Here is a 19235-nt window from a genome sequence, read left to right on the forward strand (position 1 = left end):
AAGAGTACCAGTTTATCCATACGGTTGACCGTACGTCTGAGTTGTCACTCGTACGAGTGAGCTCTCACCCGTGCGAGTGATGAAGAACAGTAGCTGGAGTTCAATGACGGGTTTCAAGCCCAAAATCACTATTTCGTGCTGTTTATGGCCAATTGATGGTTCACGAAGCTATACTAACATACATAAAACATTTATCAACAACAAATAAACATACATAACATCAAGACATCAAGATTCAAGCCATAAACTCAAGAAAACCCATTTGAACATAAAAACCCATTTTCTAACAATCAAAGCATGGATTCAACAAGACAAACCTGAGATGATGCTCACAATGATGCTAGAAATCAGTTTCTAAGGTCTCTTAATCCAATTCCAAGCTTTAATCAAATTAGGGTTTCAAAGGAGCATGAGTTAGGTACGGGATTGAATTTCACAAATTGGGAAAATGGATAGAAATATCCAGAACATGGTATATATAGGTGGGTTTTAACCCATACCTCATAACACATGGGTATTTATCATTTATCTGATATCTTTCGTACATTATTAGGCGGTCCTAACGGAGTCCAATTTAAATAAACAAACCTGTTATGTGACCCTTGTCACGAACTGGTCTCAACTAAACAACCAAATAATTATAAACATATAATTATTAAAATAACTAATTACGCCATACCCAAGGGTACAATGGTCATTTCAACTAGGCCCAAAACGCGGGTGTTACAAAAATTGTCAAATTGGTCCCTGTGTTTGCTCGTTTTCTATTTTTTAGTCCCTTTCATTGAAACTCATTTTTAATCGTCCCTAAATGCCATTTTCAGTCTCAAATTCGTCCCTGCTGTTAGTTTCAGTAAACGTCCGTTAACATTGAGATGCATATGCTTATCACGTGATCTGCAAACGTTTCATATTCTCTATTACTATAAACCTAGACGTAAAAATAAAAAAGGCTGCATTTCACCCATCACCTAAGAAGATTAAAATTTGTGCAGTTTATGGTTTGTGATTTTTCCATTTACATTTACATTTACATTTAAATTCATTCAATAAGTTACATGGTTTACCACAATTCATTCACTTTTATCATGTGTACATGGTTTACCACTAATTCAGTTTTGTTTCAGGACTGCACAAAACTCATTTAATGTCTACACAATTCAGTCACAATTAAGTGTTTCAGTTTTAAGGTCTGCACAATTCACTCACTTTTGATCTCATTACAAATCAACAAGTTCTACACAATTCAGTTCAATTGCAAAAACAATGTAAATTAATGTAAACAAGTTCTGCACAAAATACACTAACAAACACAACCACATTTTTATTGAATTCAGTTACCACTCTTGAGTTACAATCACATTCTTGATTCATCAAGCTATCACATTACAACTCTACTACAATCTATAAAAATTACGAATAACGGACATACAACCACAAACGCAACACACCTCCATTGAATCGAATTAGGACTGATTAGGGTTGATGAAAGACGAATTGGGATTTTGGGGTTTTGGTCTAATTGGGGTTTTGTATGCCAACTGACTGGGAGTTTGGGGATTTAAAGAGATGGGTTATTAAAATGTCATGTGACTTGCATGTGTCTTACACTAACGGCTAGTTAAACAGACGTTTACACAAAGGACTGATTTGGGACTATAAATGACCATTAAGGACTAAATTTGCAGAAAATCAATTGGAGGGATTAAATGCCTGAAAAGTAACAAACACAAGGACGAATTTGGGAATTTTGTCTTATATATATATATATATATATATATATATATATATATATATATATATATATATATATATATATATATATATATATATACACTAGTGAAATGACCCGTGAAATCACGGGTTTGTTTAAATGAAAAAAATTTAATGACATGTTTTAAGTATTAAGTAAATGTAAATGCTAAACTCATTTATTTTAATGACCCGTTTGACTAAGAAGCTTGTCGTTGTTTTTACAAATATATAGAGACATGTATTTTCGCATACATATGTAACCTAATTAATTTCGTAAAAAGAATTCATATTGAATATTAATAATATAATAATTATAATTATAATTATAATTATTATATAAAAAGTAAATAATAATAATAAATTTCGTTCAAAGATGAGTATTTATATTTATATTTTTAATAATAATTATTAATAATAAATGCTTTTTAATTTTTTTTAAAAAATTAAAATTACAATTTAGGAGAGATTAATATTTCCTTTTATAAAAGATTTCGTATTATTTTTTTAATTAAATTAATATATAATTATGACATCATCATTATGAAGAGTAAAGGGTAATTAGCTTAATGATGACATTATTATTTTAGAGCTTTATATGACTATATATATATATATATATATATATATATATATATATATATATATATATATATATATATATATATATATATATATATATATATATATATATATATATATATATATATATATCAGTCAAACATTATCCTAACGATCATGTTTAAAATGTTAAGACATGCATCAAAGTATTTGATAACCATCATTAATAACCAGCTTATTAACTATTATGTAACATCATTTATGCATTATTTTTTATTAAAGATAACCCTCAGGGCTAATTCTTTATACTTATCTATAGTTTCTATTAAAATTCTATAATGATGATGTCATTATTAGGCTAATTCTTTTATTAAAAAAAATCAAAAAACAAAAGAAAAAAATCTAAGTATGGTGGGTGATGTCATTAATCTAAATAATTTTGAATTAAAATTAAATCTTATTAATTAATTATTATTAAATCTTATTAATAATTATCTTAATTATTAAAATAAATTAATTTTTAATTATTCTAATTAATTATATTAGGCTAATTCTTTTGTTAAAAAAATTAAAAAACAAAAGAAAAAAAAATCTAAGCATGGTGGGTGATAATCTAAATAATTTTGAATTAAAATTAAATCTTATTAATTAATTATTATTATTAAATCTTATTAATAATTATTTTAATTATTAAAATTAAATAATTTTGAATTAATTTAATTAATTATTTTGAATTGAGTACGAGAAGGTATAAAAGCTAGGTAGAAGGAAACCAATTCTAAATTTATATTTTAATTTACACTTTTAAAATAAAATGACAACCAATATAATTCTTATGATTGGATGTGGATTGTTTAATATGCATTTTAGGCGTTTGATGAAATTTTCAGCTGACGAGTTTCTTAGTCGGACTCTATGGTTCCACGGGTCATTAAACTAATTGACTTTAGCATTTACGTTCACTTAATACCTAAAACATATCATTAAACTGTTTTGTTTAAACAAACTCGTGGTTCCACGAGTCATTTCACTAGTATTTATAGTTATATTATTATTATTAGACTTTTTAATTTTATTTATAACTTGTATTTAATATATATTTATGTCTATTCATATGTAATTATATTATTATTACTTTAAATATTTTAATAATAAATTATATTATATATTAGTATAAGTTACAATTATAATATAATGAATTTTTTTTTTAATAATGATAAAGAAAGAAATCATTAACATTATGTTGTCGAGTTTTTTTATTGAACAAAATGAGATTGAGAAGGAAGAAATAAAAAAGATGAAAGATATTGTAATATAAAAAAGCATATATGCACTTTCAAAATGAAAGTTAAATAAAATTAAAAATTTTACAATTATATCAATTGCAATATTAAATTAAATGGATTTATAAATAAATTTTATGATCAAAATTTAACATGTAGCTAGCATTTAAGTGTCACATTTGGTAGACATTATTATTAATTTTTTACACGAGAAAAAGAAAGCTCAATTAAATATTTTTCCAATTGTTTTCAGTCACATACGACAAACAATAATATTACTTACGGAGTATAAGATAACATAATAATTGGAGATAATATTTTAATATAATAATAAAAAAATATAAATTTCTTTTCAATCAGCTCAAATATGGATAGAAAAATTTGTTAACAAAAAACTCATTTACTCTCCTTTCTAATTCTTTTATTTCAGACAAAATTACGCGGGGTCCTGTCAAAAACTATTAACCAGGTTAAAAGAATTTTTTTGACGTAAGAAATTCCGTAGTACCACAGTTTCACTAAGGGAGGTTAAAAATTCCGTTAAAATTCGTCAATAACATAATTTTAACGAAGATAGGGCAAGTGTAAGATTTTGTTATTAAAACCAAAAAAATATAAAACAATGTAAATTGATTTTGATTTGTTTATCATAAAATCGGGTACAGAGCATTGAAGAACATATCAATATTCTTAAAATATCTTGGCAAAGATAACAACCTTTTTTATTTGGTTTTCCGTTACTCAAGTAATAAAGCGAGTAATTATCACCCATAATAAGATAACAACCAAACCAGGAAAGATAAAAAAAAACATCCAGCAGAACATGATTTCTAAGGGAGCAATTTTACAATTACAATTATAGATAGAAAACAGCTATATAATCATTGTCCCCTCACACCCCTACAGGTTATAGTCGTTTTCTACATTCACAATAGCAAGTAACATAGTAATATGATCTATTATCGCCCCAAAAAGAATATTGATATCGAGTGCCTAGAGAGTAACTAAACTCGAATAACTAAACTGAAGGGTGAAGTCTATATATATCATATGATATGTCCCAAGAAATACAAAACTCAACGCGCATACAAAATTACACCACAAACAGGTACCTGAAGAAAAGGAGGAGTAAATATAGTACAGTGAACATAATAACATTAATGTAAAAGGTTCATTCGATAGCAGGTCCTGAAGTACTCTCAGTAAAAACTTAGGTCCGTTTGTTTACCTCTTAATTGAATGGTTCAGCGCTGAATGCCCATTCAGCGCGTTTGTTTACGGCCTCTGAATGACAGATGGTGCTTAATGGTTCAACATTCAGTGTTGAACTATTCAGAGCTGAACTATTCAGAGCTGAAATTCCCTCCTAACCACTAAGCACCTAAATTTTATGTATTATTCTTTTAATTTATATCATGAACACTTATTAAACATCTATTTTGTAATTTTAAATTATGTCAAAGGTTAATAAGGTAATTTTACGTCTTTTCCATTGTTTGTTTAAAATGATTATCAAACATGTTATTGTTATTCAAAAACTTCATTCAGAGCCTTTGAATCATTTCAGGTTATGAACCATTCAGTGCTAAATCATTCAGTTTTATCAAACGCAACCTAGTCTTATGAAACTTTTCTATTTGGAACAAAGGTGAAAATTCGACCCAATTGCTTTTGCATGGGTACTTTAAGTTACATTGCATCATTTATAGGTAACAGAACTAGATAAAATAGTTGACACGGAAATAGCTCAAACAGTTCCAAAATTTCCTGAGGTGTTTAAATGCATTAAATGTCCTAAATAATTAAAAAAATCTGATTTAAATCTCTAACAAGTCAAATGGGTAAGCTTCAAAAATTTCATTCAGATTGTATGGGTCAAATTAGGCGAAAACAGATGAAATGATGTGAGTAGGTCAAAAATGACCCAAGTGTATTGGATCGTTCTATCTTCCAAATTCAAAACAAGTATTCAAAGTTTACCAGTCAATACTTCCCTCATTCTTTAAAACATAAAGCAAAGAAAAAAAGGGTCAATAGACAATAGTCATGCCAACCCATTTTATAAAAAGAGACTCACAGTGTAGTAAAACGTTTAATCTACGAAATTCAAATTAACAATTTTTTAGTTTTATATTCATATTCCAATCGGTACTTCATGATTAAAATAATTTACAGGAAAAAATGTCATCCCAAACGCATTTGACCCGTCTTAAAACCTACCCATGCAGTTTGACAAAGAAAACATTTGAAACTGTAACAAAAAGTTAATTAGGTGGCATTTTTCATGAAACCAGTGAAATAGAGTGGACTAAAAAATGTCAATATTACAGGTAGTATATATGCATGTGTCTGTATATATGCATGGACGATAACTGATAAATACTAAAACCGCACCTGAAGGAGTTGGGCAATGCAGGAAACAACGCCTGGAGTCAACTTACTGACGTGGTGTAAGCACTGCAATTAGAAAAATAGAAGGTGAGGCAAAATTAGACGAATCCATACAACTAAAAAGTGTGAATTTAGACGCACACAAACCAAAAGGAAAAGAAACAATATTAGGTTCATAGAAAGTGAACGAATAACGGGATTCATGCTTAAGAACATTTCTGGGGGAAACCCTAAATATGCAAAAGATGGTATGAATATATGTGTATGTATACTGTACAAATATACATGTATATATGCAGTACACACAGATACAATTTGTACACATATAGTGTCTATGTCCACCTAGTTATAACCCGACTTTATCCGTATTTACTAACAAGATGGTATGTTGTATAAATTTCTTTTTATTAAATTGACACCACCGAAGGTGATAGATATGGATGTTCTAAATGTCGAGTCAGTGCTAGAGAAAGGTAGTAATGTTGACCCATTTACCTATACATGGGTGGATTTGGGTTCTGCCAACCAAAATCTAGATTCAATTAGTTTATTCACTTGGAAACTAACCCCGAAAATGTAACAATAGTCAATATATAATTAAGATGTTATTTGATACAAGGGATCTAGGTTGGAGTTGCTGAAATGTGAGTCAAAGATGGCATTTAAGAGAAATTCAATTAATGACCAGCAAATAAATTAGGAATTTTCACACTACCCAAACCAAATCCTTTTAGGCTGACGGATTTCCTGCATTATTCGTACCCCACTCTTCTTCACCCTCGAAACTGTTAATGAGTACGGTGCCGTCTGAAGAATCGTTATCCATGACAACAGTATCTTCTTCTTCTTCTTCTTGACTTTCTTCTCGGCTCCCTTGTTGACCATCAACAAATTCCCCTTCATTTTCGTTTTCTTCTACATCCTGTAGTTACCACAAGATGTCAGTAAGAGTTACGGATGGGTCGAATTGGGTTGTGATTTATCTTAAACGGGTCAAACAGTAAAAAAAAAAAAAAAAAAGCTAAAAGGGATATAGGCCAATGGGTTGAAAGATGTCCGAAGTCAGGTTATTCTAAATTCAGATTATTAATAAACCATTCTGTAATAAAAGATAAATTAATTATTATAAAAGGATTAAAATATGAAGATTAAAGTTTGTGGGGGCAATAAAACTTAACCATTTTGCCCCACAAACAGATGGTTATTTTCGACTGAATGCCTTGTACTTGTCACCCAACCAAGCAGTCACTCATATGTTGGCACATTTAACAAACATGAATAATTTTGCATTAATATACCTCATGATCGAGCTCTCCATTTTCAAGTAGTTCCTCATCGTCCAATTGCATGTGTTTGAAGACCTCCACAAGGTTGACATGTGATCTATCAACATTGTTCACATACTCTGTTGCTGGAGGATAACTACCCCTACATTATATTTGGTGGATGAACGCGTTAATATAATATGCAGTTTCAAATGCCCATATGCAACATATAAGCTAGTTCTTTTGTCAGGCTAAGCTATGAGATCCGTGAATCATTAATAGATTAATGTGGGTTGTGTTTCATATACTAAACAAGTCAAAAACTTTTAAAAAAATGCTAGGAAGCGAATGGGTCAAATGGGTTGAAGGATACCAAGAGTGTATTTAACTATTTATAGTGTACAACTAAACAATTTATTAAATATAATGCTATCATTATTGGTAACAACTTACACAAATAGCATTACGTGACCCAATTGTTCCAATCCAAACCACTTTAGACCCAGCTCACCCACTAGCCCATTACCCAACTTTCACTTGTACAATTAAAAATATATGTTACAGACATGTTAACTAGGTCATTTACAGGTGTAGCAAACAACTTCAGAAGCTTTACAAAGCTACACTTGTCCTTTAACATAAATAATCCGTACATATCTTAATGTTGGACTCAAGTTCAAAACTCACAAAATAAAGTAAGAAAAGTAAAGTGGTTGGAGACATAGATAAGCATCAGAACCTTGTCTCTGCAGCTCTTGCTTCAACTTCAAGTGCAACTTGCCAGTCCTCAAACATATTTGGGTACTCCTCGGGATCTGCTAAAGATTCTGCTGCTTTTTGGTTAACCTGCATTTCAATCATGTCAACCAAAATTGCAGAGCTACAATATTGTGGCATGCATCTATGATACAACTACTGTAGCCAAAACTTGAGTTTCAGTGAAATTTTTTGGGCTCTGGGAAAAACCTTATATAAGAGCGAAAAATGCTGAAAAGCAGACTATAATAATGACTATCCAAGTTAAAACAGCAACGCTGTTCTTTTATGAACGAAAAAAAACTTCGAAAGCACACCACCTTAAAGATGTAACCTACTGTAAATTGAGGTATATTTTGTGTATTATGTAACTTTTGTACAAAAAAAAAAAAAAAAAAAAAAAAAAATGTAAACCTACTGCAATTGAACAGCACAGAAAAAAGTCTTAAAAGGAAATGATACAATATAAACGGAAAGACTAGGAAATTCAGAAATAACCTTGTTAAGGTTTTTTCTCCATAGAGCAACAATTTCTGAAACCTTGCTTGGAAGATAAGATCGTGCCATCAGAGCAGCCTCAGGTATCCGATTGCTATAAGGAATTAGCAATTATATTGTATTATACAAGGAATTAGAGCTGTTAAAAGTCTATAACCTACTAAATCACTTTCTCAAAAAATTATACAAAACACCAACTGCTTATAAAAGTTAGATTTTTTGGGGAACGTGTAGTCAACCACTCAATCCAGCCTTTTTTGACCTGTTGTGCAGCAACTAGTTTTGCCACCTCTATATATATATCGTAAGGACTAACCTGTCAACCAACAACTGCAGGCAATCTTCCAATTTACCGAGCATAAATAGACAAGCAAAAGCAACATTGTTTTTCCCACTCTCTTTTGCAAGAGATGCAAGTTTTTCTATCTCATCAGCATCTCCCAGAGAAGAATAGAGCAACAGAAGACCACTCAAATCTTTCGCATGCTTCAAACAATCTTCAGCCATGTCCAACTGCACAATGTTTTAATAATGTTATCAATCAATAATCACACACAAAAGCTGCATCCTTCTGCATTCATAAGAGGTATCAAACCAAGACATAATTTTCAATCTTCATTCTCGAATTATATACATTACAAGTGAATATCTTTCTGAGATGGGGAAGCATAAAATACTTAAACAAAAACATACCATCCCAGCAGACATAGCTAATTCACCCAACTGCTTCCATTTCGACTCGCTTTCTGCAACTAAGGCAATATCCTATATACATAGAAACATATTGTATCATGCATTTTAAGAAGATAAATGTATCCTATAATAACAAATGGGACACGTTTCATACGAAAAGGGTGCTTATATTCTCTCGTTAAGCAGCCAAGGTACAGTGCAATTACCTTTGCAATCTCCAGTTTACCAAGCTGAATTGCCAGCTCAAATCTATAGTCGGGATCTGTAGCAACTTCTAAAGCCTCTTCAATCATTCCTCGTGATTCCAAAAAACGAGCAACACTATCAAAGAATTCATATATCAGACTGAAATTCAAAAACTTAAATAAAAAGTCTGATGCTTTCATGTTCCAAATTATGCATCTAGAGAAGAAAGTCAAAAACTAGGAGTAGCACCACCCAAAACAGTAAAATATTCAAATAACGTCAACCTTTTGCATAGAACTTGATTTATATAATGAACCATACCTATTATGATGCTCTTTTGGAATTGATGACAATAAACCACTTGCTCGTTCTAGGTCTCCACGCATAACAAGAGTCTTATACTCAATCAAGGTGAGCAACAATGTGTATCCAATGACACTAAAACATAAAGAATAAAAACGTTTGAGTCAGAAGATATAAAACCTGTATATCCAAAAAAAATTAAAACCAACACCTACGCACTTGAATTCCTTGTCAATGAGGTAGACCCTGCTTTGATTAGCTAGATATCCTAGAAGATACATCGGTCGATCCAAATGAAACATTGTAGTTACCTAGATAGAATATCAGATCAATCACCAACATATGACATTAAACAAAGACTGACATAGATGTAATTTCAAGATTTTTGATGATTGATGATAGAATTTACCTCACCACCAACACAGTAATTGAGTCGCCCTAAAGAATTAGTGTAAATAAAACAGTCCCCGACCCACAATCCAGTTCTGACTTTTTCGCTGACTTCAGATAAAATGTCAAAAGATTCTTCAATACCATCCTCATCTACAGGTCTACCACTATCAAGATGTGCTGAAACTACATCACGCTACAAGAAAGCCAAAAATATAACATTAATCCAACCTTTTGCAAAACAACAGTTAGCTAATAAGAAGTAAATCGTTAAGGTAGTAAGGCAATGGTGAGTGTGTGTATACATATGTGGATATGACACACACAGATACACATATATATACGGATCTTACATTGTACTGTAATATGTGAAATGACGAATCACTGGCAATTGCAACCATATCACCACCATCAGCCCAGTATATGTTCTGGAAACAAAGGAGAGAAAGAAACAAACATGAAGGACAATGAAATTGTACATATATCCATGCTGAAATGTTTAACAGAAGATGAAACATGACATCTGATAAAAGGATAGGTAAGAGCTGATTGCCTTGACAGTAACATCGATCCGTTGAATCAATCTGCACTCAGCCCAATCATAGAAACATATAAAATCATTCAAGCATATCGCCAACAAAGATCCTCCGTATATACGCTCGGCAGAAAATGTTGGCCGTATACTCTTTTTTTCCTGCTCAAAAAGAACATCCATATTAATAAAAAAAGGAGTTTGTATTATCTAATAGCCAGCTACTTTCAGTAGGTATATACTGATGCACATAACTAACGAAAAAATTGTTTCTTGATTCAACCACAAGGTAAATGAAAGTTCACAAACCTGAAACGATTTATTGAAAATTTTAATCTTAGTTGTACTCTCTCTAACAGCATATTCACCATCAGATGACCAAACGATCTCCAACGCAGAGCCAAAGGACCTATTTCTCCATGCCAAAGCTGTATATATGATGTATTCACCATCACCACAGACAACAACAAACCTCCCGTTCGGGTTGTGTTTCAAGCTCTGAAAGAAGGGGAAAGAATGCCAAAAACATATCAAACGCGGAACCAAATAGGACCGTCTTTGTAAAAAGCTACAGTACAAAATAGGCACAACTCACCTGTGGGTAAAGATCACATGTTCCCAACTCTTTGACTGCTAAAGGCAACCTCTCCCCGTCAGTGACCTAGGAAGCAAAGAACGAAACAAGTTAAATCTTAACACAAAAAAAAGAACCATTTTCCAGTTCATATTTAACAAACCTAGAAAATATATGTCAATATTACCTCATAATCAGCTCCCACACTCCGGATATTAACGGTCTGAATTTCATTATGCTTAGCCCATATGATTTTTCCACTGTTATCCATGCTAGCTACAGGTTCTTCCCTACCAACTTTTACCATTATAGTCCCTTCATCGTAGCCAATAGCAATCCTGTACAAGAAAATAAAATAGATATAGCAATTGCATGATAACTGTTTTCTGATTAATGTTATAGCACATATTGACTGCAAACATATTTATCCAAATATTAAATTAGTCTAACAGACCATAAACTTAAAAATGCTGAATAAAAAAATCGAACAATAAGAGGTATTGGACATATAGTAACTCAAGAAAGCTGATTGTATCAAACTGTGATTTACTTGCTACCCTATGCAACAATACTCACACACAAAATTATTATAATTATAAAAAACAATAAAAAGAGCTGAAACTCACCGACGTGAACTTTTCATGTATCCAATAGCCCAAACCCTTTCAAGACCATAGTTCAAAGTGTTTTCCAGTCTGCACAAAAATAGAAAACCTGATGAACTTGAGATAACGTAGATAAATTTAAACATTGAGAACTTAATGTTTTAATAACAAAATTTTGCATAGAGAAATTAGTACTGCTAATAGTATGTCCTAAGAAGCACAACTTCATCAATAGATATCGAGATCCATGTGGGGATAATGCAAGTAAAACCAACTCAATAACCATATCAGTAGTCTCTTTAAACTAATTCAACCGAGTCAACTCTAGCTTCTAAAAAATATTCATCTGGGTTAAAAATAGACAGAACTTTGCACCCACAAAAATGAAAAGATCACGAACCAGAACATACCTATAAGTAGTTGAGTGCCATATACGTACAGTACCATCCTCAGAACCTGTGATTATTATTGGCAGCTCTGGGTGAAAACATACTGCTGAAACATTGTGTGTGTGACCTTCTAAGGTCTGTACGCATGTTTTGGTCTGATAATCCCACACCTGTTTCAAATGTTCAATAGAGTAAGTTCAGATTACAGATTATATAATAAAAAATATGAGCCAAAATCAGGAAGACCTAAATACACACCTTAGCAGTGTGATCATCTGAACCAGTAATAAGGTAAGGTTTATCACCACCTGTGAAATAATCCACACAATTCACACCTTTAAGATGCGCATCTAACGTGAAGTTAGGATCAGGTGAGCCAAGATTCCAGATCTGTAAAGAGGAAAAAGATGATACACAACTAATCCTTAAAGTATGTCACAACAATGGTTTTATTTACAAGCAAAGAAGTATAAGAATACCTTTATGGTGCGATCAAGCGATGCACTTGCAAAAGTATTGGTGTCTTTAGGATTGATCGTTACTTGCATGACGTAATGGGAATGTCCCTCAAATATTTGTGTACAATACCAACTCTTCTCCCAGTCCCAAAGCTTTATAAGCATGTCATCAGAAGATGACAGTATATATGGTAAGGTAGGGTGGACAGCCACACACCGGATATAATCTGTATGTGCCTCGAAGACTTTCACTTTATCCATTGTATTATAATTGTATACACGAATAAACATATCATCTGCTCCAGCAACAACCCATTGCTTACGAGAAACAAACTTTGCTGATCTGACTGCAAATACATTGTGAAAGCATCACATACCAGGTTTAATTCAAAGCATCCTGAAACGCTGTATGGACATATGTATCAGATAACATAGATAATGATAATGATGTCTGACCTGGTAACTCAGTAACCTCAAAGGATTTTGTCATAGTCTGCAATTATAAACATGACATGAGCATTACATCAAATAATGGCATTACACCTTCTTTGATACAATAATCACATTATAACAATCTACACAAACTATAAGAAAGAGTTCGATCAGTATAATCATCTAGCATATCTTCTACGAGAGGATAATCCTCAACAAAATAGCTTACCAATTATCGTGAAAGCTTATAACTATTCGTGAAAGCTTATACCAATATAATGTCTTATTAATTACTTAAATAACCATAACTAAGTAATGATTCTCAGTTCTCAGAAGCTGCATAACTATTCACTATCGTCTGTGAATTAGAATATAACTATCTTTATTACATTACTTTCAATCATTTTAAAAAGATTTAATGCATGGTGGCATAAAGTGAATCGTTCTGTCACAACATAAAGTGCAACTTCAGTGTTAGTTAATTTACCAGACTTTCTGTTTACCAATTTCATGTGTGCAGCCTAGTATTCTCCAAAAAAATGATAATACATACTAGAATCACACCAGTTTGTCTAATCACATGGTCAATATTTGTTCCACTTAGCTACTATGAAAGGCAAAACTAGAAACGTTAGCATCTCATGCGCTATCTGTGCTTGTTGGAAACATTATGGCACTTGTCACAGCATCTACAACTCAGTTTTATTACGTAAGGGGTAACCAAAATACAATTGAAAAACCAAAACAACATATAAAAGAATGTATACTCAATATCATAAGTGCATGAATGTTTATCAACATGTTTATTTCCGTTCATAGACTCTGTTTAGTTAAATTCACTAGGTAATATGGAATGGAACACTATAAAGATCCAAAGCTATGCTACTTTCCCTTGTGTGTTCTTTGTTAGTTTGTTTCATATCATTATAAGACCAGCCATTAATTTGACTGCATGAGTAATTTAGAGACGGTTGATATCACCACACCTACTTAACTCTCTTACAGACGCTACAAAGTCAGTAGTCATAGCTCATAAGACAAAAATCTAAAGTAATATAGTAAGTTTAAATACCTTAACCCCAAATTTATGTTTTCTCGGGTCCAAATACCGTTACACATTTACACTTAACTCGCCATAATGTTGCTTCTATGAATCTTTGTTCACTAAAGATATAATTGATATCACCCTACACAAACTATAGCTACTTCGTCTACCATGCTCCTAAATTGACGACAATTACCGGCAAGTTAAAATGTCTGCAACTATGTTTACAGCAATATATTACATGACGAAAACTTTTGTTGTGTTGTCAGTAACCAAGGATTGTCAACTATGATTAACCACAAATCTAAGGATGTAATATTCTTCAAAAGGTTGTGAAATTTACTCCATTCATGATGGGTGGGGATAGAGGCCTATTATTTTTATATAAATTAATATTGAAAATAAAAAATATGTACTATTTATCACAATTCTGTTAGCCAGCTGTATCAACTACATTAATATTTCATAAAACAAAAAATATATCTTAAACTCGGGAATGTATATTAAATTAAAATACAATAACTGAAATCGTTACTCCATTAGGAATAATCTACACCTTAACAAAAACTTATTCATCCTATGAACTCTTGATCTAGTTTCATACCTGAGACTGGTAATCCCAGATGCAGACAGTTCCTGAATACAAACTTGTGAGAATCCTGTACAATCAAAAATATATCCACTAAATAATCTAATATATATTAAAAAACTCTTGCTCATTGATATAAATTCTTTAGTAACAAAATAAAACACTAGTATTATGATTTTCGCTAAATCTGTAACTAAAAATTAAACAAATAGAATAATAACAGGTACACTACCATGGCTCTGTTGGATGCAGATCCACAGATTTTACTCTTTCTGATCTTTGTGCAAGTTTCCTCTACAGAAAATATTACTTCTAATTAGCATATATTATCTGAATTTGACAACAACATATTTAATCCAAATTTTAGACAAATAGTACCTTGATCTCGAGTCTGAGAGGCTGCCAAAATCAAAAATAGATACACAACACATTAAATCTTCCATTAGTAAATCAAATCCGTGTTTTCGATATATATATACATATATCATATATGTACGTACAAGCATTTATATACACGAAAATATGACATAAGTAAATTAAATTTAACAATGTGATTGAATCAGCAATCATATAGAAATAGAATTGTGACTAGATCTGAATCATGATCTAACAAAATGTAGACCAATCAAATACACTATAAAGTATAAACTCACCATTGCTGCAAACTGAGAATTTGGTTATCGAATAAAAATCCTTAACTGAATCCTGAAACCCTAAGATCCGAGTGTGAGATCCGGCAATACAATTGAGAGAGAGATAGATGGATATAGATGCACTGTATGTACGTCCGAACTGAATGATTCGAGTAAATAAAATGAAAATGAGATCGAGATCGGGATCAAGATATAGAAGAGATAGAGGTTCAGTACGTATAATTGGAAACTGCGTAAATAATTAATGGTGTGAGATAAATTAAAAAAGAAAAAACATTGTGGGTTTTGAAGATGCAAAGAAATGTGATTAGTTTCTTGTAAAAATTAAGTTTTGTTACATGTTGTTTGTTTACATATCATGGTAACAACTAAATTTTTTTTTTTATATAATTGGTACCTAGGTTTTGTTTAATTGAGTGATCGATACCCTTAACTAACTGCAATTAAATTTTAATGATTAACCCCTCACATGTGCCACACATGTGAGGATATGTCCGCCCGCTTATCACTTGAGAGTCAAAGTTGGGGGATTGTGTAAAAACCTTGTACTATGATCAATTACTAAAAAATCAACACGTTAAACTTCATTCTCATTGCATCTCATCTCTCAATTGCAACTAAATCAACCTCATAGGTTGGTTCTAAATACCAAATTGAATGCACAATGTGCAGTAACGGATCCAGGAAAAATTTTCGTCGGGGGCGAATTTTTTTTTAAAACGTAAGGAATTTTTTTTTTGACAAAATATAGAGGTTTTGGGTCAAAATTTAGAGGTTTTTGAGCAAAATACTAAGATTTTGACCAAAATACGGAGGTTTTGGGGCAAAATATGAAGGGTTTGGGGCAAAAAAAATTCCACCGGGGGCAAAATCGAAAAATCAAAAAAATTTGCACTAAAATTTCGAAATCCACCGGGGGCCGGCGCCCCCACCCCTCTAATACATTGGATCCGCCTCTGACAATGTGTGCTGCTTGTGGTAACCCATGCGATCAACTTACTTGCTCACCATCACCACCACCACCCAAACCCTCATCACCCATCACCGCCCACCTCCGGTGGCGGAAGTTACTATAATCCACCACCATCAACCTCTCAAGGTCCTTACTACAAGACCGCCTTCCAACAATAATAACAATTACCCAACTCCGCAACCACCTAATCCCATTATGCCTTACTTTTATTATTATTATTAGAGTCCTCCACCTATGGCACCGTCCACCGCCGCCGTGTCACTTCTCGTAGCCACCACTCTCTTTATTGTTTCTATTTTTGTTTTTTGTTTATGAAGACTTGAAGTGTAGAATAAAGTGCCAAGGGTTCACAAATCTACACAAAGGATTAAGCAAGATTTGAAATTGATGAAATCCCATAAATATCCATCAAGGGTTTCTCAATTTCGTAAATAATTCGTGATGTCACCAGGAATCTTGATGTCTGGCTGTAAGTGGAAGATTGAAAGCACACTTGCAGTGAAGTAATCTGTAAATTCGTGACTCTTTTATATCTTTTTGGTAATTTAACTGTCTGTTAAGTTTAAAACTCTGTACATTAATTATTATTAATGGTTCAATAATAGTATACTAGTAGCAAAATTTTCAAATCATTGTTCAATTTTATTATTCATGATTATGATTATGTATATGCATGAATAATTGTGCTACGTACAATTTTAGATGTGGGATTAACAACAACAGATTCGGTGTTATATCAAATAGTCTCCCAACTTTGACTTTTAAGGTGATAAACGCACAAATATACCCCACGTGTGTGACACATGTGAAAAGTTAACCATGAACATTTGACTGCAGTTAGTTAGGAGTACCAACCACGCAAGTTAAACAAAATTTAAGTACCAACTACGCAAAAAAAAAAAGTTTAGGTGTTATCATGATAATGTAAACAAACCACTGGTATGAACGGCATAATTTTTTCTTTAAACTTTTTTTTACGTATAAAATACAACGAATGCTTTGATCTTATGTAATACTGATATTATTATTTAATTAACTAAAGTAATATTTATATTATTTAGAAATTGAAATATATAAAAAAAAATTGAAACAGAATTACATAGTTAATCCCTGACGTTTGATCAGAATTTCCCGATAGTCAGTTATGTATTTTTTAGACGTGATTTGTCACCGACGTTTGCACTAGTTACGCGATTAGTCACTCAACCTAATGGTCGTTAAATATTTTCGTCAATTTCACTCATGTGCAATGCGCATGAGGGTAAATGGGTCATTTTCCTTCTATTTCTTTTTAATCTACCTACCTATAACTTGATACTTCTAACACCTTTTCAAATTAAAAACTCTGGTTCCAACTGTGACGACTCGAAAATTTCCTATCAAATTTAAACTTAATATTTATATGTTCCGACACGATAAGCAAAGTCTGTTATGTTGAGTCTCGAAAATTTTTGAACTGTTTCATATATGCAATTGACTTTCGACCATTCCCGACGATTCATGAACAATTACTTGTAAATAGATATATTTAAATATATATAAATAATAATTTAAAATATATTATATTAAAATTAACTATGTAAAATAAAACAATATATAATAATTATTATTTAAAACATATCTATATATATAAATAAAGATAATTACTGTCAAAAATTGAGATTTTTCCGAAGACTTTTATTCGCCACTGTTTAACAACGGAGCACGAGATAATACCCTAAATTTTATGTCGATTGAATAGGAACCGATGGCTTTACTATTTTATTTATATTCCCATCTTCTATTATATGAATTATATTATATGATTTACTGTATTAGCTTTTGACAACTATTGATAATTGATGTCTTGTTTGCTACTGTGCTTATTTTCTGTTTATTCACAAGTTTAATAGCTTTATATATATTATATATATATATATATATATATATATATATATATATATATATATATATATATATATATATATATATATATATATATATATATATATCCATGCTTAGCATATTAACATACAGATACACTTAGGATATCACATATACACTAATCTATTCCTCTCATCCATAACGACTTCAAGAACACCATTAACCACCATCACCTTTCATCTTTAATCGTCAACTACAATCATTTCCATCACCTCAATATAAATCGCCAACACCACACCATAGCGTAACCCATCACCACTGCAAAACCCTCATTGTTGCTGCAATTCTTTTTGTATCTACATATACAAACCGAAAGACACAACTTCTAGTTTCCTGTTTTCAATCGACCGACAAAACAACAACCAATACCTTGTAATTCTTTCTTGTTACTGCAGGTTATCTTTTTCTGTTTTCCATTCAAGTAATCTGCGTTTTTATTTTTATTTTTCTTCTTTCCTTTTTCTCTGTTTATCTAACTACACAACTCGATCACCATCATCATCTTTGCATATTTGATTGGTTCAACTCAAACAACCGTCTCCAATCACCACTTCAGCACCATTAAACAGCTTGCTACCGTTTCTGTGTGAATCATAAGCCGACCACCCATGAAAACCCCATTTAGAACCACCTAAACCGTCACTCTAAAACCATACACCAACCATCTATCAATCCAATCTGTTTTCACCTGTATCTGCTGCTATTCTGTCGAGTCAAAACAAGAACCAAACAACATAAACTGCAACCACTGCTACAGAGTCCCTGTTTTCAATTATAGTCGAAACCCACTTGAGTTTTTCATTACTTCTGCAAAAATAAAACCATCATAAGACATCATCAATACATGTTATTAACTATTATCAAACTACTACTGTGTGTTGCTGCATCGACCAGGACACAACCCTCCCCAATTATTTATCTTTCAACTTGAAAGCCATTAAACAACCACCCTAAAATGCCACCCATTCATATGTGTAACGACCT

The 19235-nt window shown here is 31.8% G+C and overlaps 1 protein-coding gene across 2 annotated transcripts; it reads right to left on the reverse strand.

Moving 5' to 3' along the window:
• Positions 1-4393: 4393 nt before the first annotated feature.
• Positions 4394-15618, reverse strand: LOC139894163 (coatomer subunit beta'-2-like). 2 transcript variants are annotated; one of them, XR_011774840.1, is made up of 26 exons: positions 15356-15617; positions 15081-15101; positions 14935-14996; positions 14718-14772; positions 13093-13129; positions 12658-12983; positions 12437-12568; positions 12200-12348; positions 11811-11879; positions 11372-11522; positions 11206-11271; positions 10920-11108; positions 10632-10772; positions 10432-10506; positions 10098-10274; positions 9908-9999; positions 9707-9823; positions 9406-9520; positions 9200-9271; positions 8823-9019; positions 8507-8600; positions 7992-8098; positions 7286-7415; positions 6703-6909; positions 5991-6053; positions 4394-4708 (listed from the first exon to the last, which is right to left on the reverse strand). XR_011774840.1 is itself a non-coding variant. In XM_071877363.1 (26 exons), exons 1-25 carry the CDS (start codon positions 15356-15358, stop codon positions 6034-6036), a joined length of 2757 nt encoding a protein of 918 aa, XP_071733464.1. In that variant the 5' UTR covers positions 15359-15618; the 3' UTR covers positions 4394-4708; positions 5991-6033. The 2 variants fall into 2 exon arrangements, 1 of the variants encoding a protein (XP_071733464.1); XM_071877363.1 differs by having other exon boundaries at positions 6750-6909; positions 15356-15618.
• Between the last annotated feature and the right edge of the window lie 3617 nt (positions 15619-19235).

Source organism: Rutidosis leptorrhynchoides, chromosome 2 (assembly GCF_046630445.1).
Source record: "Rutidosis leptorrhynchoides isolate AG116_Rl617_1_P2 chromosome 2, CSIRO_AGI_Rlap_v1, whole genome shotgun sequence".
Lineage (NCBI taxonomy): Eukaryota > Viridiplantae > Streptophyta > Magnoliopsida > Asterales > Asteraceae > Rutidosis > Rutidosis leptorrhynchoides.